General features: G+C 39.7%; 1 protein-coding gene across 3 annotated transcripts in view; it reads right to left on the reverse strand.

The window, feature by feature from the left end:
- Positions 1–25420, reverse strand: part of ripor2 (RHO family interacting cell polarization regulator 2) — a 91921-nt gene that overhangs the window by 15524 nt on the left and 50977 nt on the right. For 2 of the 3 annotated variants that reach the window (XM_041809157.1, XM_041809158.1), the window contains exons 2-9: positions 20476–20596; positions 14843–14998; positions 14524–14602; positions 14045–14068; positions 13676–13729; positions 1994–2143; positions 1588–1651; positions 241–284 (exon numbers count right to left, since the gene is read on the reverse strand). In XM_041809157.1, coding sequence (XP_041665091.1) covers positions 241–284; positions 1588–1651; positions 1994–2143; positions 13676–13729; positions 14045–14068; positions 14524–14602; positions 14843–14998; positions 20476–20596 — 692 coding nt within the window. Of the gene's footprint in view, positions 1–240; positions 285–1587; positions 1652–1993; positions 2144–13675; positions 13730–14044; positions 14069–14523; positions 14603–14842; positions 14999–20014; positions 20125–20475; positions 20597–25420 lie in introns of those variants that run through there. The other variant, XM_041809159.1, reaches the window with a different exon arrangement.

A 25420-nucleotide genomic window follows, 5' to 3' on the forward strand; every position in this document is an offset into this window, starting at 1 on the left:
TATTAAGACTCCTAAAAGGGGGGTGGCTTGGCATGTCAAAATTTGGGAACCAATGCCTTGATGGGCACAATGATTTACTCTTTCACTCAGCTGGTACAGACTCAGATTTGTGTAACCTGAACTTTAATTATAAAAATGTCCTGTCAAATAACTTAAATAGTTATGTAAAGTTGCAAAAATGGGTTACAATATTTAATTCAAGAGTTTAATAGCTTTACTTTACAAAACATAATAACTTACCTCATACTGGTCTCCAGGACAGAGCCTTGCAAAGCCTGCCAAACCTGTCAGAGAGAGGACACATTCGGATAGAACACTTTGAATAAGAGCCAGACCAGGCTGCAACTTATTTTTGCTTAACGTACAGCATGCATTAAGGCTCATCTATGCTCTTGTTTGATATGCTTAAGGAAAGACAGATAGATTTCTGCATATTTGCAAACTTAAACATTCCACTTGAAATGGGACAACTGTGCGGGCGCAATGGATATATGAAACAGCCTATCTGGCATGTCAGATTAGGAAATGTGAAAACCTTTTTAATAAAGACTGTACAACAGACATATAAATTATGTTAGCTTGCCCACGTACAGGGACAGAAAGCTACGACAGAACCCATGGTAGATGTCAGACAAGAGCAGTAGCTGTTTCTCAAAGTCCACGATCCTTCCTCTGCAGGAAGGATCCTCCTGAGTCAGGACCCGCAGAGGCAAAAGTTCTTTCCAGCAACTCTTGTACACACATTTGGAACAGGCTAGCAAGTGTGCGTGATTACATCATGGGAATGGCCACGCCCATATACGCGGTGGCAGAAAATGGGACGGGCACTAACAACAACTTGTACAACTTTTACCCAGCATCATCTAAAATTCTATCACATGATCATATAATATGACTGTATAATCATATCATCTTAATATATTCACAGTGGAAGCAGGACATTTAAAGTGAATAGAGTGCTCGAGTACCTGGCCTGACCTGAGTACCTATTTATTTTGAGTAGAAGGGAAACTGTGGTATTGCATCGTGGGTAATTCCTGCGAGCGGAGGATGCATAATGTGCATTGTTGGAAAGTCTTAGTTTAAAGGACTCAGTCCCTGGAAAAATTTGAAAGATCCTCGATATTGGAACAGTCCTCCGACAGCAGTCGATAACGTAGTATCCTTCAAAAACGCCTGTTTGAGGGCTTTGAGAAACAGCATGAATGTCAGCTGGATGGCAGAGAAGGAGAGGTGGAGGTCTGGGAGAGACTGCGCCCTCTAGTGGATGATTGTTTTAAACATCCACTCCATGATAAAGGATGTGTGTGAGTATGTAAGTAGAAGTGGCAGTCGCGTGTCTGAAAATATGAGGATCTATTTTCATATGTAAAGGCAGCATAAATTAACCTTGGGTGGGTTATTTTCTCCGAGCTATCTTGTAGGTGTTAAGTGTCTCTATATAGTACACATGGCCATTGAAGGACATATTAGATGTTGTTAGGATCAAATATGGAGAAACAAGGTTACATGGTGTGACTTTTCCCATTTGCTCAATGATAATCTTTAAAAAATATTAGTTTATAAATGGGTTAACTCTTAACTTACCTTTCATTTTGATGTGAAACTCGCCGAGCAGGTTCTCCAGCTCACTCTCGAATGTGCTCATATTCTGGAGACAGAGATTAGACAGATTACATGAACAGGGCTCTTAAGGGCACAAACAAGAACAACAATAGTGATCAAGTTATCATGAGAGACTAGGACGAAGCCTGTCGACACTCAACTCTAAAGGAGGGGGTGGCCAGAGTAAAGCTCTTGAGACGTTTAAAGATAGGCATGGGTTGGTGGGATTAAAGATTTTTCTGTGAGGTTAAAACTGCATATCAGTGTAAATGAGAACCTGTTTTAACCTCTGTGTAATACACAACACTGGATTTCAAGACATAATGTTAAAACTGTGAAAAGATGTTAACTCTGACTGTATGAATCTCTGTAGTATCTACGCCTGTACCTCAGTGTATTCCTTGTAGCGGCGGTTGACCTCTGCGATGCTCTCCTTAGTGCCTTTTGTGGAGGGAGAGGTAGAGAAGGCCTGTTTCATCCGGCTTGCACCTTCCCTCAGACGACTCTGGATGCAGAAGGCTTCGTACAGCTCATCCACCTGAAAACACACACACAAGCACACGGATGTCTTTAACAAATGTTCCACAAGGACAAGCGTGCACATGCAAATTTTCCCGGTCATTAGAGCATATACAGTTCTGCACTAATGAAACGAAGTGAGTCTTTGAAGTTTGACGCCCTTCATCAAAACATCCCTGGGCGAGAAGAAAACTCCTCAAAAACTTCCAACTGCCATGTCATTATCATTCTGGATGTGCTCACATCTCAACGGGATCCATTCAAGGATAACCGACACAGCAATCTTTACTACCAGATCTTTTATCAGAGCAATAAATGATTTTGGGGTAATAAAAGGTAATAAAAGAATGGTCTTAAATGTGAGCAGATAGTGGTGTGTAATGGTGTGACTGTAGACTCCAGTAGCAGACGCCCATGCTGTTCCAGTAAGAGACCCCAGAGGGACACTCCCAAAGCGGGGAAACAACAGAAGGCGTTTAGAGCTCATTTAGAGATGACTGCCTGGCTTCAGTTTGCAGCATCAGACCGATTTAACCCAAAACCCACAGGGAGACAGAACCACTCCATCAAATGCTGCTGCTTTCCTGTGAGCTGGAAATGAAAAATTAAACAGGGTTAAGCATGTTTGATCTGACATTTATAGATCCTTGAAATGATATTTTCTAAATTTATCATATGCTTTGCGTTTTTCCTCATGTACTCTCACCTTAGTATTTTATCATTTTTCAAAGAGGTAAATGCCAACAAGGTAATGACAAATCTCATGTTACAAGCCTAAACTAAAATAAACGATAACAATTGTAACAGTTCAACCAAATATTTCAATTTAACTAGAAAGTTTCATTTCATAAAATTATATTCAGTTTTGTTTAACTGAGATTTGTAGCATTTTTGTTAGCTATAGGCCTAATTTACGGCAATAACGTATTCTAACTATGGCTGTCAGCATTAATGCATTAGTCAGGATATTGGAATTGTTTAAGGTCCATTAATAGTGCTTTTCTTTTTATATTTGCATTGATGGTAAGCTCTACTGTCCCTTTCAGCATACTTTGGTTAAGCCACAGGGTCTCCCTGCAGCCACAGCGATGTGAAATAAGTACATCTCTGCTCATCTCATTTCCCCTGAAAAAAGTCAGTTCGCTCAGCATTATCAAATAATTATAACAACAGCTGGCACTACCTGTGTGTCTAAAACCTAATACATCTGTTACACAGAGCACTTCATCACAGGAGGTTATTGTCACAAACCACACTTCTGTTTTGCAGGAAGGCTTGAAAGCATAACCGCCATTGTTGTTTCTTCTACCTTCTTCGAGTTACAAACTGGTGAAAAGAGGCAATTACAATCAAAATCTGATGGCTATTTTCCCTCACTATTAGATTTATGTAACATTTATTCTATGTTTACATAAATCTCTTAATGAAAATGAGCTAATTTTTACTTTTCTTCTTGATTGAAATGTGCTGCCGTTGCTTTTGACACCTTAGCTAGCTAGCAGATGCTAACGTTAGCCAGCAAGCTAACAGTACAACATCCAATTTTTTGCCAAACATTTTTTTGAGGGTTCAGTGCAGTCAAAATGTTTAGTATTTAGTACAGAAGTATGTGATTTTAGACACACTACTTTTGGTGTTAGTCTACTCACACTTAGCCTTGTGATAGAAGTCGGAAAACTGTGCTAGGTTAGCATGCTAACATGAACAAACTTGGCCAAAATAGGGGCAAGAGGGATGGTTTTTGGTGCCAAACAGGAAAGGCAACTGGAAAGGAATGGCCATGGATTTAATAAAACTACAACACTTTATCCAATCAAGAACATTAATGTGTTTAGCTAATCTCATAGTCTTTCAGAATTCATATTCAGGAATGTGTTAACTTGTGGCCTGGGCAGGACTCATGAACACATCAAAACAGGAAGGGCTTATCCTCTGGGGCCAAGCACTGTCTGTGCATAATGTGCCACTGCATCTGATAATTGTTAAAAAGCTGAAGTCTAAACCAAAGTGGTGGAGAGGTGCAGCTGACAAACACACAGCCCTTAAGCTATGCTGCTAGTATAGCTGAAGTTAGGGAAAGTTAAGCACAATTTGTTGTTGAAACAGAACTTTCTTCCATAAATTAAATAAAAAGTCCATAATCCTCCTTATACAACAGAAGAGAATAAACACCTTAGCTGAGTCACTCAAAGTATTTCTCCCAGTAACCACAACCTGCCAACAAATTCTGCCTCCTGTCCATCTAATATTCTGGCATCTTTAATTCACATGTGATGGAAGTGGCAGCCGGGAGAAAAACAAAACACCTCTGGTGAGCCTCATCAAAGGGAAGTATTGCAGCCTGCCTGACGAGAGCACTGAAATATTGATGCCTCGTGCTCTGTATGGCTCTCATTAGGGAGAAGAGGGAGAAAATGGGCCATCCTGGCTCCTGCCGTCCTGACAGCTTCTTTGGGTGTTTATTTGTGCATCTTTATGTCTGGAGCATCAGCTGATAACATGGTTGTGAGAGCAGTGTGTGAGACTCTGCATACAGGCTGGTTTACATGTGTATAGAGAGCATGTTTTTTGCTTTAGTGGGTGGACACATGGGGTAGATAGAAAAGTGGGTTGTTGTAAGATATGACTGTTATAGTTATAAAGATGTTATCATGACTTCTCCTGGCACAAATACACACAAAACACCCGCTCCACCTCAAACGAACCACCCTGCCTCAGCAAACCCCCCCACAGTTGCTGACTGGGACCCAGCCCCGTCTGTCTGTCTGTGGTATGTGGTTTATGTGGCGGGGCTGCAGCAGCTGAGCTGAGCTGGCTATTAAATACTCCCCAGCCACAACTGTTACTCTCAGCTCTCTGAATGGCACTCATCTGTCTCACAGCCAGAAGCTGACAGCTGCAAAACATGTTTTTTAACACTTAAATTGGGTAAACCACAAGTTTTTTGCTTCACTTATGACTGTTGCTAAAGTCCAGCTGAAGCCAAAAGAAAGACAATTTCACTCAAATTGACTGATTTAAGAAAACAACAATATCATATCAATGAGCAGACAAATACAAAGACTTATTCATTTGGAGGAAATTATGTGGCTGTTGTATCAGAATGGAGCCTTTGCCAACTGAGGCTGATGAATAGCCATCATTCTTCTCCCTCAATCAGTAATCATATCATTATCAGCTAATTAAGCCATTTTCCATCCTCAGTTACAATAGCCTCTCGCTGCCTTCAAGGAAAAGTCCTCTTGAAGGTCAGCCAAACCCCCCGGCAGCATATTGCTCTGCCTTGGGCTCGTTTTAACCCAAAACACAAGAAGCATGAAAGAGGGAAAGAGGCAGAACACAAACCGAGGACAGACAGAAAAACAACAGACAGATGGACTAAATATGTAATAAAGCACATACATATGCAAGCAGTGAGGAGCAGATGAAGGAAAAAACAAACAGGCTTGTAGTCCAATTGTACCATTTTGGATACACACATCCACCCCCACAAACACACACACCCTTTTACTCAATATCTGGAGGACATTTAAGTCTATCATGTTTTTAAGACTCTTTTTCCCTGGTTTTTAAAATGTTGTAGGTTAGTGGTTAGTGGCTCCTGGTTGTCCCAAAGTCGAGACTTAAAACTAAAGGTGAGAGGGACGTTTAAATCAGGGACACTTGACTTTGGAACAGCCTGCCTGAGGAGATGAGATGTACAGAACAAGTGGCATCTCTTATTATCACCTTTTAGAGGGGGGGCTCTCCTTATGTATGAATTAAAGGCGTTTTCTAAGTTCTAAGGTAATACAAAAAAAATGAAATAATAAGAAAGATGAAGATCATACATTTAAGAAATAACCAAGAAAATAATTTTCAGATCAATAAATAATGAAAAATATAACAATGAGACAAATTACAGAGCTAGCTTTTTACATATCCATAAACTAAACACAATACGCCCCCCCCAAACAAAAGCTGAAATACGAACTGCAAAAAAGAAAATTATCTACCAGCAGTCATTTAATAAGCCAAAAGCTGATTTCATATTCATCCCTTATAAAACATCTGGACTCTCTTAATTAAAAAAAGCAGATGTTAGAGATATTAAATTTAAATATATTGGTAAGTGAGTCCTCAGATGGACTCTGTGTTAATTACAGCTCAGTGGATGACAAAACCTGCACGTCTCAGACAGCCAGTGAAGGATTATGGGAAAATCTTTATTTGAAAATCAATTATTCCCAGTGTGGGGATAATGTGGTGTTTACATCTATTAAGGGTGAATTTTGTGTGTTAGCTCCGGTTTTATTTTTAAGTACTTTATAAGCTAATCTTTTAAAAATACTAAATAACACATTTTTGTGCTCTGACAGAGCTGTCAGAGCTTAAATTTATTAAATATAACAGAGTTTTAAAAGATTGTCCTTATCTGTATATCTGACTTTAAACTCTGGGATTTTAAACATGAGCGGAGAATCTTGAGGATACAGCAGGAATCCTCTTAGGACACGACCATTATCCTGGATTGCAGGATAATGGCACACACATACACACACTTTAAGTTATATGCAAACACACATACACACACTTACAGCCGGGGGGGGGGGCAGTGATTATAAGCAGATTAAAACAGGCGGGCCACATCAAACAGCATCAAACACACAAGACCCTCTCTGGGAAGAGGGGGTGGCACCAATACCATTCAAGGGAAGAAGGGAAAGCAAAAGGCCTTGTATTAAAATAATCACATGCTAAGTAGTCACATTCACTCTGGATTGACTTTGGCACACATTTAACGCATGATTCCTCTCTCAGGGGAGGAAGAGAAGGGGGCCTGTTCTCACCTTCAATCTCTGTCACTCATCTCTTTAATGATGCCCTGCTGACACACACACAAACACACACTGATGAGCACACACCAACACACACTGATGAACACACACCACAGATCCTATCCCATACAGTACATCTTAGGGGTTTTATCGTACCACCTGCTCCCTCCATGTGCGCCAATTACTGCTTGGACATCTGCAGGCAGCCGGCTGCGCCAACATGAACAAAAGAGCGAGCTGATGTGAGTCACAAACACACACATACACTAAGAAGTTGCCGACGGATGATTGTTAAGTCATTGCTTATGGCAGCTGTTCTGGAGGTACACCTCACAGTGACAAACACGTACATGGTGACTGTATCTAACAGCTGCTGAATATATGACTGTTAAAGGTTTCTTTTTAACTACAGCTATTCATTTTCATATCAGGTACATTAACTGTGTCACATACAGGCCATCGTTGTGAGATGAGTCCCCCTTATTGTTCCCCCAAGTCTGGAAGTTTAATCTCTGAATCACTCCATCTGATGGCACACATTTATCTATAACAGGTGGTCTTTTATCTCCTATTCACCAACCTTCTATTAAAAAGTTGATATTGCAATACTGGTATTCGTATTCCCCTTAGATACGGCCTTAAAATGGTATCAGATGAGTCATCATGTGGCTATGACAACAACTCAGCTCTGGCAGAGAATGCACTGTATTGTGAGCCAAAGAAAAGAACCATCAACAGTCTTTTTCTACCAATAAATATCTTTTGTAAATGCTTTAGTTTAGGAGGGACATTTTGTATTAGTAAGTACTTAAGCTCAGTTATTAAAATGTGTGTCTATGTGCAAAGAGTATAATAGAACCATCCACTACTACATAATATGGCATGCACAAATGTCAGTGGCTGACGTTCATCTGTTGCAGTGTTGGGGATGAGGCATTGCTAAGTAATCCCTTACAGTACTCAGATTACTCTCTTGTTGTAACAAGTAACATAATGCAGTAGCTTTGCAATTAAAGAAATCCTTTATTAGCTACTTCTTTCACAAAGTTATCCGTTACTGAAAATTCTTCTATTTAGTTTAGTTTAGTCCTTTAGTCACCACAAAAAAGGAAAGTATCCCTTTGGTGTCTGCACTGTTTCTGTTTCTCTCCTACCTGTTGGCACATTGGCAAGTAGCTGCATGCCAGAGTAGTGAATGGATTAAGCTGTAGATGTGGCAGAGAGGACAGCATTACACAATGGGATTATCCCCATTATGTTGAATTTGTGGACTAAAGGGCGATGGACATTATAGGGAAGTGTAACTTAAAAACACATTTGTTTCAACGAGGAATGCAGTATTACACACAGCCTGTGTGGAAAACTGTATTTCTCTATCTAGTTTGTTGTCAGATTGTGAGCATATTAATGAGCTGTAAAGGTTATAACATCTGTTATTTGTTATTAGACTGCAGAGTAACAGACTCTGGTCAGCAGATTTATGGTAGAGTCGACATATTCAAAAGCAGACGTACAGAGGACCACAAGCTATTTCAATAAGCTGTTGGCTTATTGAATAATATTGTTCTTATTAACATTGGTAACAGTATCGGCCCTGGTGCATCTCTTTAAGAACATCATTTGCCTTTTCAGCCTTTTAAAGGACAGCTAGTGAGACAGGAAATGTAGGGAGAAAGTTGGGACATAGCAACACGAGCAGTAGCTAAAAACCTGCAACCTGTGTGAGAAAGGGAGCCTCTGTATAACAAGATTTCAATAATCAGTGCATCTTTAACTACAACATTTCTAACTAGTAGTTCCTACTCTTCAACTCTCCTACATGGTTAACAAAAATATGACTTAAATTAAAATAATTAAAACCTCATAAAGCTATTGTACACACAATGCTTATATATCTAGACTTAAACTGACATGGATGTTTGAGAGTTAAACAAAACCAATATCAGCACCAATATGTATCTGACAAAATAAGTAATCGATGTACATCGCTGTAATTTCTATTGTCAAATTATAAACACAGGTGGGTAAACTTTTCAGGACACACACTGTGATGGTGGTGCTCATTCTAAGTGACTTAGTTTGATATTTTTCTGCAAATTTCTTCTAACTGAACAGCCAAAACACACATGGATACACAAATCTAATATCAGCTGGAATATTCCCCTGGTCAATATATGAATCTAGTTAAGATATTAATCACAAGATGCCCCAAACTCGGGACTTTTCTAATTCAGAGATAAGAGAATTAATTTGACAGACATAAAATCTTTTTAGAAACTGGTGATTTAATAATTTGCTAAAGGCCAATCACCAGCCTACTGTTAGTACAAACTGCCTTTTCTAAAAGGGTGAGACAGCTCCCTCTGTGTGTGTGGGATTCAATTTCCTGACCACAAGGATTTTGTGGTTGGCTGATTCTCTCAGCTGGACACTAAACAGCTGATCTCACTCTGCAGAAATCTGCTGATGCCAAGGTTTGGAAGATGGGCCTGTTCAGTGTGTGTCTTCTATTTTTTTTACAAGTTGTTTTAGGCTGGTGGGTGAGGTATGAAGAGCTGCTGCTAGTTATCTTGGCAGTAGAAGTAGCTTATTTATTAGAGGTCAACCAGTATTGGGTTTTCAGGGTTGGTACCAATTATTAGTAGTTCATATGGACCAATACCAAATTCCTGAACCAATATGCATTTATTATGATGTATAAAATGTACCCAATGCTGCAAATTCAAAATTGCATGGTCAAAAAATTTAAGGGAAAACATTTAGCCCTAGCTCTATCAGCAACACTCAGGCTTAAGTGTTAATTGACTAGTACTCAGGTGACATCTAGCCAATCAGACTATGTTTTATGCAGGACTTTTGGTGAGACTAGAGAGTGAAAATAAAGCCAGAGCGGAAGACACACCTTGCAGAGTAGACAGAGTAGTACACTTTTTGATTTTTGTTTAACCAATTATTGGCAAAATAAAATTGGCAAATATTGGCCTCAATAATAAGTCAGACAGATAATCAGTGTACCCTATTATTTATGAGTCCAAAATGCAGCTCTTCTCTATATTGGTCCATATTCTTACATACTTATCAGCCTTAAACATGCATTTGTAACAGTTTAAAAAAATGTAAGTCCTATGACCGTTTCAATGGGAAATTTCCTGTTAGCATCAAGATTAGGAAAGTCGATCAAACTTTTTTAAAGCATCTCACTCTGTTAGAAAAACCCAGGATGTAATGGACTATCACCACAGACAAATAAGTCTTTTTATTACAGTTTATTCGACAGAAACCTTGGAACCCATTGGCTTTTACCTTGCAACAACAAACACCTCTAGGAAGAGGGGCAATTTTTCTGTTATTTTCAGTTTGAACAATGACTAGTGTGAACCTGCAGAAGCTTCCTTTTCCATGATCTGTGCTGCAAACAGTTCCAGTTAACAGCTTGAGAGTTGGTGAGTCTGTAAACAGTAAGTCACACAGAGGCTACACTCTGGCTTACCAAGTGAACCTTACACCACAACCCACCAGCGTCTTGTGATTAGGGATGTGCACAGTTAGCTTACTAAATGGTGAAATTCTGATATCATATTAGGCTCCACAAGATTTATGAATGAATAAACTAATTATCATGTTTTTTTTAACATGGGCCTTAAATCTTGGTCAAAATGCTCTTTTAAAACTGTAATGGAGCCTCCTGCCACTAGTAGCCAGGGCAGAACATGAGCTTAGCAGTTAGCACATCATAGAAACAACGCAGTATGTTTCTGTTTTTTTTTTTTTTTTTTTTACTAGAAGTTGGGAATAAAGTTACAAGTTGGCTGTTGAGGGTTATACTCATGTATAACTACTCAGCCAAAGAGATTAGTAACCACATGAAGTACTGTTAATCTAAAAAGAGGAACAGAGGCTGGCAGAGCTAGCTGCCAACTTTAGCCACACTCTACTTGGTACAGCCTTACATCATTTACCCACTGACACAATGATCCTGTGATTAACTTCACAGTTTTCTAGACATTACTCCACATTAGACTAGTCAGTTAAATGCAACTTAAATGGGCATTTAGCCAAATAGGGAGACAGCCACTTGGGAACATCTTTATTTGTGATTTCCTTGCAAATCTAAGGTCTTAAAATTTAACATGTTGTAGATATATACATAGCGAAAAGGCAACTTGTATTTGTTCATACAAACAAAAAGATACATTGTCATAAGATTATCACTGTTGAGTTGAGGATATCATTACATCTGATTATAATCACTGCATTTGCTCTTCAGCCAGACTGTTTGTCCTGCATTACTTGAGCCTATTAGTGCTTGATTGGTCAACAGTGGCCAAACTATAAATTTAACATAAAAAGAAGAGAGAACACTTCCCAGGCTAAATTCAGTGGGTCAGTAACATGCAAAAAGTCAGACATTTATCGGGAAGATTTTTATTTTTGGATCGAGAGAACATAAAGAGTGCTACTTTTAGCTTACTTTTTAGATACACTTTGACTCTCAGGCTTTTTACCTGCCTAACAAGATAAATCAGTTACACTTTTAAATATTTACCAGAGCATTTAAGTCTATTTTTACCCAGAGCCTGAAAGAACACAAGTGCATTGAGCTGGATGTTGAGTAAAAAAAAGCTTTGAGTGTGTTTGTTTTAACTGCATCCTGTAAAACATCACACAACAGAAGAAACTTCAGATCTGCTTGTGTTTCTTTTTGTCTCTGTAAATGAGAGCACATCTGAGTTTCTAAGACAACCTCGCCTATTTTCAGCTGACACTCATCATCTCCTCATTTTTTTAAGTGCCCTGCCAGTCGCTCCCAATGAGTCCTCAATAACTGCCCTGACCTAGATTTACAGTTTCCTTCAGACACCATCCACACCGTCACCGTGTCGTGTGTCGTATTGTTCTGTACACGTGTTTGTATCTAGACGTCTGAAGGTGAGGTTTTTATTGTCTGTTCGGATGTACGTGGGCATAAAGGGTTGATGTCCCTCCATACATGCCTCCTCTGAGCTTCTTCAAGGGACTTCAAAGGCTTCACGTAGGGGTAACTATGGTTACCTTTATAGTCCTGCTGTTGTTTGGGTGTGTGAATTCAGATTGCCTGCTGTCACGTTTGATTTGACGCACAGCACGAGGGGACAGGGGGTACAAAAGAGGACCAGGAAGAAAAGTCACTCAGCTGTGCGGCCTTACAGGGGATTAATGTCTCCAGCCAGCAACAAAAGAGGACAGAGCAAAAAAAAAGGTTCCCTTCCTGGCATCAAAACAGCTGGAAACAGCCCCAATGCATCGACACATGAATCAGGGATGAGCAAGAATAACACCCTAACATGGCAAGAAAAATCCTACCGGAGGCCAGTTTGGCAAATTTATTAGGACAGCTTCAACCTTATCCAAATAAAACTGCTGAAGGAAGTGAAAAAAATGCTAACTTTGAAATATGATTAGCCCTGGTTTCAGTTTTCAGAGTATGAAGGAGCAGTTGAAAGATTCTGAGAAATAAGTTAGCTTTTTCTTGTCTGAAGTAGGAAGATTTCCCCATAAAGCTAGCTGACCAGCAGGACGTTAGCTTAATGTTAACTTTACTTAAGCACTTGACAAAGGGGAAATGACTAACCATAGCCCTATCTAGAGGTAGTAACATATACTTAACAGCATCTCTACAACTCCATGTTTATTCTTTTTAACCAGTTAGTTGAAGTTTATTTAGTTGAGGCTGCTTTAAGGTCTGTCAGGAAGACAGAGCTAGCTGTGCTGTGTTTCGACTCTAAGTCTTTTTAATGATAATTAAAACATTAACAGCCTTTATGTAGGCTATAATTTGGTGAGCTTAAAAGAAGCTGGGGAAAGCTGGTGCTGGTCAAAGTGAGCAAAAACCCCTGCTCTCAGTTTTGCACAGCACGTTTTACAAACACAACCTGCTAGCCATAGATTCACACATGACATGTAGATTTGAAAATTTTTCGTTGATCTTTATCTCTGAATATGAACAGTTTTCATAGACATGTTGCTCCTTGGTAGTCAGTCCACAGCAGATCTAGACTGTAATATAATTATCATAAATGAGAGTGGGGTCATTTAGCAGCTAGGTAGAAGTTATCATGGCTAGCTGGAGGCTGTCGGTGCTGGTCTGTTGTTAGCAGGCTGCTACCAGTCAGAGGAGCTAGTCAAAGTAGCTGGAGGCTAACGGTAGAGGTTCAAGCAGTTAATAGATAGCATTTAGTATCTATCTGGTTGCTACCTGGGTCTGGCATTGTTTATCTGTGTGTTAGTTGTCTCAGCAAATCCATATAAAAAGTGTCCTGCTTAGCTAACTGCTCGACTAGTGTGTGTCTTTACTGCAAAGCCCCTTGTCTGTTCAGAAACAACATTAAAATCACCCTTTTCTGTGAAGTACATAGGCTTCAACCTTTGACTCTGTCTTCAGAGAAGTATCAATCTTCTCTGAAACTCTTAGAAAAATAAACAACCAGTCAATTTCAACCAATGTCAATCTATTCATTGACAATAATCAGAAATAAAAAAGTGGTTTTGTGGTTTATGAACAACTGAGCAAGGATTTGGAGAGGAGAGACACGAAAAGAAGGTATTTGATGTGAGTTCAGATGCTCTTAATAAACTCTTTCAAACAGTAGAAAAGGACTGCAGGGGAAAAAGACCCTGAAAACATCCATAAGCTCTACAAATAAAATCTACAGCTGGCACTGACAAGAAAGAAAGGCTTTGGCTCAATTATTTACCTTACTTATATGAAACTCCAGACGTCTCATGTACCTCTCAATGGTTTTGATTTGCTGCAGAAAGACAGACAGAGAAAGAAATTATCGTTAAAAACATGGTTTTGTGGGAATATGTTACATCCATATATAGGATATGAGGCCCAGTTTACAAGTCAGAGCTTGTGGCATTAATTTCGATAAAATGCTACAATTCAAACCATTTCTCCTTTAACTCAGTTTGTATTATTACTCATTTCCTTCAGTCCATAACTCCTCTATATTTCTGCCATTAGCTATTAGCTTTTTCCACCCCCTTTACATCAAAGATTTTCTCAACATACAGCAAACTTTAATGCTTCTTACAGTAGACCCTCCCCACCATCAACTCACCTTGTCAAGATCATACAGCACTCCCTGGAGAAAAAAAGAAAAACACACATTCAGAGCGTTAGTGCAGATGGACAGCACAGCTGAGGCTACTTAAGTAAAGCACAGCAGACTGTAGATGTCTGGCATCAAAAATACATCCTACAACACAGACTTCCCAAAGGAAGCCCTGCTTGGTGTGTGTAATATGTTTGAGAGATTGTGTGCACTAAAAAATCAGAATGAGGTTGCTATATTTAAACCCCTGATGCTAAAATGTATGCAGTGCATTTGTATGTGATTAACTTTCACAAAAACATGAAACACAGCAGAGCCTTTCTCTCATAGAGAAACCCACTTACACACCTGCCGTCACAGTTATTTTGGAAACTCAAAAATAAAAATATATTTTCTCTCTTGCTTGGTCATAGAGAAATAAATCTGCATGGAGAAAGCTATGTTTAATTTTCCAGTTGTAAGTTAACTGATGTGTGGCTCCTCACCAGGCGAGAGTTTCTCTTCATGTCCTTCATCAGAGACATAAGTTTGTCAAGCTCTGTTTGATGAACTTCAAGGTATTCACTATGAGAGGAAAGAGACAGCAAATACAAAACATCTGTGAGGGTGACTGAAACAATATTGAGAAAGCAGGATCAGAAATGAAAGTAAACCACAGGAAAACTGTGAAATAATAATGTATAATAATGAGGACAATTTCAGAATACATGTCTGAATTACAGTATTTCATATTATAGAGCAAAAACTGAACATCATAACTTAAGGAGAAACGCTTGGTAGAAAAACAAGTGTATGGTTACTCACTCTAGGCCTTGTTTGAGTGCCGTGTAAACCTCCTCCAGTCTTTTGGGCTGTGGCTCTCTGGAGCTGCTGCCCCCCTTGTGTCCCGACAGGTGGGGCTTCTTTGGCTTGGACTGGGGCTTCTTTTGCACCGCAGAGTTCCCCATGAAGGAGTTACACCTACACCAAGAAACACAAACACATACATAAGTGGGAGCAGAAGAGGGTCTATTGTGTGCTGGAAATTTCCCTGCTACTCCTACTCTCTGACTGAGGATTAAATGGTGCAGAGAGTTCAGGGACAAACCTCCTTTAATAACTGGATGAAGAGATATGGGATCTGTTCAGGAAGTAGTACATATTTTGCATCAAATTTGTTCTACTTCCTGGGTAGGAAACATACAAGTCCACTGACTGTTTCAAGATCTGTGTCTTTCAGTACTTCTGTTAACTGTATTTACATTCATTACATTACAGTTAATTAGCTCACACTACCACAGCACATCTCGTATACTATTTAGCATTAACTTTCAGCTAACCAGGTCTGCAGATGTTCATGAAAATGCCTTTGGGTCAGCCTCTGCATGTATTCAGCCCATCCGTCAGACTGAGGGGGCTTGTCAGGTTCGCTCACCCAACGATAACTCCATCACATAGGACTGACACGTCACCTACATATCATTGACAAACATGTACACAGCACTCAAACTAACAATAACCTCTGTGATGAACTTCATCTTCATCAATGAAAAATACTGACACATATCTGAACAAAGAAGTGCAAACATGTGATTCACATACTCCACTATGTATGTTTGACCTGCATGTGTTGGCTGTTAATCTTCTGCTGGAGTGAATATACAAACACAACCTGAGGCACAGTCAGACTCCCAGAAATCAATGACATTCAAGTATCCTCCACTTTCTCCCTGCAGTTTTGACACATTTGACATTTGATTTTGTGACTGATTCATGAGCAGAAGCTAGCCAGTATACACAGAGTAAATCAGAGTTCATTAGCTGATTTGTTGATGTAAAACAAGCAACATGGGCTTATTTAACCCGTGTCGTTAATGACCAAAAGGTAAGGGCTGCAACTAAAGACTCATTCATTACAAATGCTCTGGGGTGGCAGTCTGTGGCAAAGTTAAACTGCTAAGAGTCTGTAGGCTTGGTATTATCTTTTTAAGTGGTCCAGTGGTGCTTGCTGGTGCAGTGGATAGCCCTGTCGCTTAATATTTAGAAGGTTATTGGTTCAAATCCTGGTCGGACAGGGCCTGACTGTGAGGCATTTGTTCTGTGGGAAGAAGCTAAACCAACACAAGCACTGGGAGAACAACCAAAGTCATGCTCATTAGGCAAATTGGAGACTCCAAATTGCCCATAGCTGTGAAGGTGACTTTGTATGTCAGCCCTATGAATGACTAGGTATACCCCACCTCTCACCCTGCAAAGCCAGGGTCAGGCTTAAATTTATCAATGGAAATGCTGCTTTTTGGACCTTAGATAGAATGAAACATAACTGAACAAAGAGACAGGGCAAAACCTTTTAAATACTCCATTTCCCATGTTATTTAGTAAATCAGAAGATGTCTAACACATCATCGTGGGAAAAATCAGTTGAGAAAACAAGATGATAATTTAAAGTTTCAACAAAACACCCAGAGTTTACATGTTATCATCACTAAACACATTAAAATAAAATATATGATTTTGCACTCTGTTGGTTATTGAATTCAGGTGTTTCAATCAGACCTGTTGCCACAGATGTATAAAGTCGAGCACCTAGCCATTCAGTCTCTATTTGCAAACATTTGTTATACAAAACGGGTTGTTCTGAAGAGCTCAGTGACTTCAAGTGTCGTGCTGTGATACCTTAGCAATAAGACGGTTCATGAAATTTCATTCCTGCTGGATATTCCACAGTCAGCTGTTAATGATATTAGAAAGGGGAGGTTTAGGAACAACAGCAAGTCAGCCACAAAGCAGAAGACCACCCAGCTCCAGTAAGAGACTTTCAATTAGCCTATTCTGGCGACAATCGTTTGAAAGCAGCCCTGCAGCAGCATTTACAGGGATTAAAAACATCAATATAGAAAAAAACAATTATCTCACCAATGGCCTTGTTCAATTTTTTAGGGCATAAAAAGGCAACACAATTAACCCCATGGTGTTTCATAGGAGCTTTAGTCTCCTATAGTGAAATATGCCCCCTCACATTTTCCTCAGATCAAAGTTAAACTGTATTTTCTGATTCTGTCCAAACACAGCAAAGCCTCTGCTATTTGCTATCATATAAAACAGAAAAAAATACACATCTACACTGTTAAGAAGCTCAAATCTGCAAATGTTGGGCATTAATGCTTGATCTATCACTTCAAAACATTCAAAGATTACAAAAATGTTTACTGAGGATTTTAATGTTGGTCTCAGCACCACGTCTAAGCCCAGTCTCTACATTCAAACAAAGAAAAATAGCCCACTCCTCAACACAGAAAAGCCTTCTCGTAATTCCTCTCTCCACATCAATCCATTTTAAGACACACTCTTCTCTACCCGCTCATGAGCGTTTCAGCTGTTAAAAGCATTACAGATTACACTGACAAATGTCATTTCCTCAGACTTCATAAAATGATCCAGGAGTCATCGCAGTGACGAGGCGACAACTAACTCCAGCAGCTCGACAAGTGGGAACGTGCCACGTCTTGGTGCGTGCCAGCAAACGCAGCACAAGTGGAGCTAAGCTGCCACAAATGTAGGGCAGCGCTGAATGAGAGCACTGCGTAGCCTTGGGGTCACATGAGCTTTGGTATACGAAAAAAGGGTCTCTCTGCAGGGAAACGCATAGACACACATATGCATAGATGCAAAAGCAGCTCCATACTGACATAGGATTGCAAAGTGTGCAGTATGCATGCATGTGGAAACGCACACTAAACACTCACATGGGTACACACATGAAAAGGCCACTTTTACTATGACACGAGCTGGAGCTGGATCTCTGCAGCTTTCCCCCTCGCTCATTATCAGAATGGTTACTTGTCAGTCGCTGTCAGTTGCCCACACATCCGAGTCATTCCAGCCAATTACCCTGTTCAGTGTCTGAGTGTGGAAAAGGGGGAGAACAGTGTCTTTAAATAGTTTCTCTGAGCAGAGACAGGGCTGCTGAGGATGGCCATCAAATGTCATTAGAAATATTTAACCTTTATTTCTGGTATTTGATTCTAGCCTGGCTTTGTATTGTGTTAATGGAGTGTGAGCTTCAAGATATGCCTCAGTGATAAAACACTTATCTCCCAAGAACTCAATCAATTTATAACATCTCATAACAAGCAGGAAACAGAGTCAGATGGTGGTTTTGTAACAGACTGATTGCAGTTGAAGAATTTTCTGCCTTGACAGGATTTGAAGTCTTGCCGTGGCTTGCTGAGGGTTGAAAAGTTTTGCTCCAGATTACTGAAGCAGTTAATTCCCTCCTTCTGTATGAGTGATGCTGAATCTAGGTCTGACAACAGAACTGCAACAAAACAGACAATGGTCACTATCTGAAGCAGCTTTAACTGTCAAGATTTAACATATCTATATTTTTAGGGCAAGACGTGATTAAAAAATTAAGTATCGTATTTCTAAGAGAGCTTTAGCATCTTTATTTTTCATGACTTGTACTTTTCATCACTGATTTAGAGGTTTTAGGAATTTTGCTGTGAGAAATAACCATGGTAACTGCTTTTAAATCAGAAGATTATACATGACATCTGAGGACAAGTTATTCGGAGTTGTTTACTTTTTTTCTTTTGACACATTACAATGAGAGTAGACACTGCAGTGCGAATATCAGGGGGTTAAACTATACTGATGTGTTTGAAATACCCTGCAGTACTTCACCTTAATGCCAGTCAACAGTGCAGTTTTTCATATTAGCTTATTTGAATGGGGGCCATGCAAAACAAAACTGTTAAGCCAGAGTTAGCTGTAAAGCTAATTTACATCTGTGGTCTATCTTTCCAGTTTTGATACCACATTCTTGGTTTATCTGTATACAGGAAACCATGGCAACTTAAACCAAGTGTATTATGTTGGAGTTGATAAATACTGAGCAGTGAATAATTAAGCTGCAGTTACTGTAGAAAATAGAGGTGACATTAGATGAGATGGACTGTATGGGTGCTGAGTCAGCAAAGGCAGTAAAGGGGTTGAGGAAATACACCACCACTTTGAGAGTGGTCTGGCTGTAGACGGTTATGTCTTTGACCGCTCCTTTTGCAAACTGTTTATGTGAGGCGTCACATATATACATCAGAACAGAAAGACACAGTAAAACTTTCAAAATAAAATCAGATTACACTTTCGTTTAGGTGTATGGTAAGGATTTTGATACCAAAAGTTAAAAGCCTGACCTGCAAAACTTAATTACACAACGTTTAATAAAGCCAGTTTAACACAGTCTGCACAAGAAAACAGCTCACCCTCCATGAAAACATTCAAACGTAGCAAACATAGCTTATGAAGCATAAGCTATGTAGCTAACAAGCTAAGCTCCCAAAGCAACTACACAAGCTACATAGCTAGGTAGCAATGTCAAATTTTAGCTACATTTGCTAAAACTCACGTTGCTAAATTTAACTTCCTTGGCTTATGTAGTAAAAATAATTATGTAGCTAGCATAGCTATGTTAGCTTTAGCTAGAACAAGCCACTGTGTATGTACCTCTGAAACAGGTTAATAAATAATTCTATCCTGGATTAGACCTCTGACCTTTTTCCCTGTTTAATCTATGAAAGAAATACATTAAGAAAAATATGTGAAATTTATGTCCACTCACTTTATTTCTGAGCATAAATGTATTTAAATTGTTGCTGTATGGAGTAATGCCTCTGATCTGCTTGTATTCTCCTACCAAGGAAATAATAACATTGATTGGCACTTTTACTTAATTATTTATCTGTAACGTAACACTGATATATTCATTTTGCTTGAGCCTCTTAAATTCAGAAGTTACACCACTTCCCTTTTCGTATCCCATGTTCTACTGGCATCAAAGATATTTCTGTGAATCATTTACAATATCTAGACAGCTCGAGTGTTTTCCTTGAGTATTTTTGGATACGCAAGTAGATTTGACAACATAATGTAATTGTCTGCAACCATTTATTTCACACAACAGTACACAAAATATGTCTGTAGACTGCCAGTCACCTGATGCCATCCAGCGGACCAATCACAGGGCTTAATGCTTAATTGCATTTCCTGAGGAGCTGCACCTCAGGATCTTGCAAAGCTGTCTCTGTATGTTCTGGGCTTAAATTTAAGCCACGGAGGCACAGATCAGGCCATAGATTCTGCATGAGCGCATCGGAGAAGAGCAGAAGATACAAATACAGAGCCATCAAAAGAAAAGTCCTGATGAATAACTATCAACATGTGTAGATTTTGACACCATACTTCTGAACTCTGCTAAATTTGTGTCAGTTGGATGGATGGATTTTTAACAAAATGTTTCATTCTGCCTTATCTTAAATGTCAAATATGTTTTCCATCTCTCTCTTGTGATGCCTTAGTTATTACAGGTGTACAAAATAAATAAAACAAACCTTTAATGTTGGTAATTATTATCAAAGTATGCCAAAATCTGACAGTATCTCAATATTTCAGCTTACCGAGAGCGTCTCTCTTGGAGTGTGCTGAACCCGGCAAAGGACTGACTCCGGATTATGCCATTGGGCCCTCCAGGGGAGTGGGTACCGGCCGCCATGATCTCTGGGACGCGGGACGACACTCCTGTGGAAAAATAAAGACACATTACATCAAATACAATTCTAGTTATAATATCTAGACACCAGACAGATTCAGGATCAGGGTCAGCAGGACATGATGGGTCAAACAAAAGCCTCTTTTGAAATCAATTAACACCCGACCATGTCAACAGAGAGGTTAACCCGAGTGCAGGCAGCTTTATGCAACGTAGAACAAAGTATTCTCTGTGTGAAGCTTGCATCATGATGTGGACGAGCAGCATTCAGAGCCTGTGCTAACACGTCTGGACTCCTCTGGCCTGCTGTCAGCGCTCAACTGCAAACATACTCCAACTGTTACAGTCTTATGTTTTCCCTCCTCAGGCAGCCGTCACAAAACACGAGTCCTGTCACTTTCCATTCAGCCTTTCTGTGTACCCAGAGCGTGTTTTTCACCTGAAGAGGTTTACTCTTCTCAAAGTGCAATTCATCAGACTGACAGCTGTTTAAAAAGAGGCAGGAGAGGCACAAACTGAAGTCATAAAACACTGGAGGACTTGACCACAGATCTTTAAAAGGTCATGTTTGTGTTATAAATAGGTCAAATTTATCTCAAATAAACCCCATGTAAGCCAATCAAAAGCTGTCCGATAATGGTGGAGTTATCTAATCAGCTTCTCAGATAGTTCAAATGTCTTTGATTGTCGTGGCTATATTTAGCAGCCTGTCAGGTTTTAACCTTTTTTAAGCTGGAGAAGTGAAATGACTGGTGGGCACTGGGGGAATAAGCTGAAAATAAACGTTCATGTAAAGCTGTCAGATAGCAAGAAAGAAGTGTCCACAGGGAGGACTCCACTGAGATAACTGGATGAAGGGTTTCACTAGCATGTTAAAGATTGTTTATAGCATGGAATTAAAAGAATCACAGCATTTAAATTAAATCTTAGAGGTTCAATGGGCATTATATAAACTGAAAATCAGTGTGTCTATCACTGGTTTTCGACCTCATCAGAAAAATCGAATGACGACAAACCCTGCATTGGAAGATGAGAAACTGAAGTACAACATAACTGCATCACAGTCACTTTAGTCGACAGTTGCATCATTTCTTGGCTGGTCTGTTTACCCAACATAATTTCTTTCATGTTAAACACGAAAACAGAAAGCTGACAGATCCAAATACACATTCATAAAAGGAAAATCTCAACAAGACACACACTAGCTTTGCTGACCAACGCTCTGAACTCAGCGTAAATAGTGATACTACAGTGTAGAAGTCCAAGTGTCATTTCTGTCTCATTAATCTGTATAACTTCACTGCTGAGCTGAAAGAAAAGTTTGGTGGATGCAGAAATGCCTGAAGGAGAGAGACAGATTTGTCAAATCAAATTTAGCTCCACTAACAAGCAGAGGACTCAGTTTTGAAGCTTCAGTATTCAGCTCTGCACTGGCTTTGACTCTGTTTGAACAAGCTACTTTCCTGTTCAGTTTCCACTTTCTAATCTGGATTTCTACCTCAATAGGAGACGCAAGCTCTGTGTGAGGGGGCAGGACCAGGCTCGTGTCATCCACAGACACCTCAGTGCTACAAGAGATTAAGCTAGCAACCCGATACCCTGTCCTATGGTCTGTGGAAGGGACAGAGACCCAACACGGGGCCCGAGGAAAGATTAGAGCCTTGTTTTGTGGTGGGGGGGACAATAGGCCAGTGACACTGATACTGTTCAGGCTATTTATAGCTGCTAGCTCACTTCAACACCAGAGACTCTGATGGCTGTGAGTCACTACATGAATCACCAATGGATGGATGCACCGATCCGTAAGGATATTTTGGTTTGGAACACCTTAATCCATATGACTGCTTTAATGTGTCTAAAAATATCTTGTTTAGGTCGACGGGATGTTGATTTTAGATGAAAGAATGTGCAAGATTTTTGGATTTTGTTTGGATAGTAAGCTACCAAAGCTAGCTCTGTAGCTAGTGAAATGATTACAATTGATACCACAATCAGCCTTTTCTTGTAGTCAACACTAAACCAGGTAATATGCACAATAATGAGTGGCACCTGTTACTTTAATAGATGACTCAGTACAATACATTATTGCTTTTTTTCCTCTCAAAATTTGGAAAGGTACCAAAAAAAAAAAAAGATCCTTGTCATCCAAGTTTTTGGCGACCTTCTGTTGGGGTACTTGGCGTAACTATCCAACCCAAAAGAGTGGAGCTAGAATCACTGCAGTCCTCTGATTGGTTGAAATAATCATCTATGCAGCAGTGGTAGACAAACACAAAATGAGCCATAAAGAGAGAAGGTTGAGTGCTACACAGGGTCAAAAATGTTGGTGAAAGGTCACCAGGATTGGGTGCTCTTTAGGCTTAGTGGACAAACCTTAAACAGCCAAAAAATTAAAAAGTGACTTGGCAGATTATTTGCAACTATAGATCATGGTGGAAATGGCAGTCAGAATTGAAGATCCGAGGCATTCTGGTGCAATAAAGAATCCTTAATTAAACTGGGATGTCCATGCATTTCAACTTGAAATCAGTCTCCCATAGGTCTGTGCTGGTTACACATCCCCTTGTTTGAAATGTCAGTTTAATTTGACATAGCTTGCATACAACTTGATTTCCATTTTCTAGGTCAAAATACAGCCAACCTCTCTGCTCCTGTGACATGCCATCTGTCCACTGTGCTTGAGCATACAGTAGTCGTCATTAGCGGGGGCTACTGCCTTGTAGTGGGTGGCTGCATCACAGCTTAAAAGGCATCATTTGACTGGTGTTGTGGTCATGGATTGAAAAAAATAATAAATCATGCTTTCATCAATACTCCAAATGCTAATGCTAATGCTAATGTTACTCTGTATTCACTGAAAGTGTACATGGATGCCATTTTATTTAAAAAAAACCTTATTACATTGATTATTGTCTGATGTTTGCGATGTGTTTTGATTTGTCTGTGCCTTTCTCTACCTCTTACAGGGTTAAATATACTGAGGCTTTGCTTGCAATCAAAAATGAAAGTTATGAAAGCACTCTGGACAGCAGGGACACTCAATCTTAGAAAGAGCAGACTCAATCCATGACAGGAATGAAATCTCCAAAGACGATTACATTCATGACATGCATGTCAGCATAAAGTAAGCAAAACCTTTTTTATCTCAACAGGCTCAGCAGCTACAGTATGTTTCAGCCTATTTATAGTAACAGGCTTGAAAACATATCCAGTGAAAATGTGAGCAGAATCAAGGAAACCAACTAAATAGAAATCACATGCAAACATCCAGAAATGCCAGTCCCATATGAATCAGGCTGATTCATACAGAGGATGAAATTAAAAAAAGTATGTGGGGTACATGAGGAGGGTTTGTAGCTGTTCTACTAAATGATGAAGATGCTTTTGATGATGATTCTGAGAAGTTAGGCTTCTGTTTTAAATGCAGAACAAATGTCAACAGAGCGGCTGAGGAGCACTACTAGTTAAGGTACCAAAGACAAAGGTGCTCTCTAGGTTCAAGAACAGATCACTGATCCAAAAACAAGAGTGGAGAGCTTTGTGATCACCCTCTTCTGATCTGCTTGGGAGTTGGCACTTGGTTGTAACATTTGCTGATGAAGACTCAAAAGTTGAAATGTCTTGGCGTTAACCCCATAAATTGCACTTTTTGGGTCCAAACTTAAGTCTAACCTTCATTTTTTGGGCTAAAACTAACATTACCATTATGATTTGATTCTGCTGAAAGGACACCATGAATAACCCTGCATTATCCCATTACTCTATCTACTGTTAGAGGCATGACAATGGCATTACAAGAGAGCAGCAATTTTCTCCTCCTCATGCTGTGAAACATCTTGCTTCATTTTGTCCTCTGGGTGCTCAAAAACAGCTCAGTTTTCTGCCTCACTCTCTGTTTGTCTCTGACTGTCTGACTCACTCTGAAGAGGAGAGGTGGGTGGCAGATGACGACACATTTTGTTACCTAATAATACTTTGATAGAACGGGCAGGTATGTGCACTTAAGCCACTTCCTGAAGATTTAATGTAGATTTAGGCAGAGCGAAATGATGATTATGATGGTGATGAAGGAAGGTCCTGTATATTGATGACACTTCTCTGTAATCATCTGACACAACCTCTAGCCTATTGTACACTGATAACACCCATCAAGTGACACCTGTCATCCAATCTCAGTCCCCCTTGCGTGCATCAGATACACCAACCAGAATCTAAAATCCTCCTTCAAGGATTTATGTAATTCCTTTATGGATTGTGTTGCTTACACAATAAAAATCTAGGTAAGCCAGACAGCAGTCCCCCTGGTTGTCTGCGGTTGGCCGTTTCCTAACAGATGGGTCAGGGGTTTGAGCCCCAGCTCCTGCAGCCACATGTGGATGTGTCCTTGGGCAAGCCACTCAAGCCCAAATTGCTCCTTCTGCTGCAAAGACATAAGCGGGTCAGCGGCAGCCCAATGAAGCCTGTTGCACTTCATATCATCACAAATATCCAACAGACCATGGAGCATGACCTAACAGCATGTTATAAGCTGAGGGTCACTGCTCACAAGCTGAGGGCCATGTGAGCAACAGGTGCAAGCAATACCAGCAAGAAGGTATGGTGGTCTTAAGCTACTATTTCCACGATAATAATTTCATCTCTGAGTGACAAAACAACAGCAAGAGAAACTTCTAGTCATGGTTTGAATTAATTTCTGTTAAAAGAGCATCAATATTGTTCTTTTACAACACAAAGACATGGTCAGTCTGATATGTGGATTAATCTTTAAACCAGAAATGACTGAATTTGAGGCAATGATAGAAAATAGCTGGACTTGTAGAAACAAAAATTTTCTGATACACAGGTCAACGGGC

This window comes from Cheilinus undulatus, linkage group 16, assembly GCF_018320785.1.
Source record: "Cheilinus undulatus linkage group 16, ASM1832078v1, whole genome shotgun sequence".
NCBI lineage: Eukaryota > Metazoa > Chordata > Actinopteri > Labriformes > Labridae > Cheilinus > Cheilinus undulatus.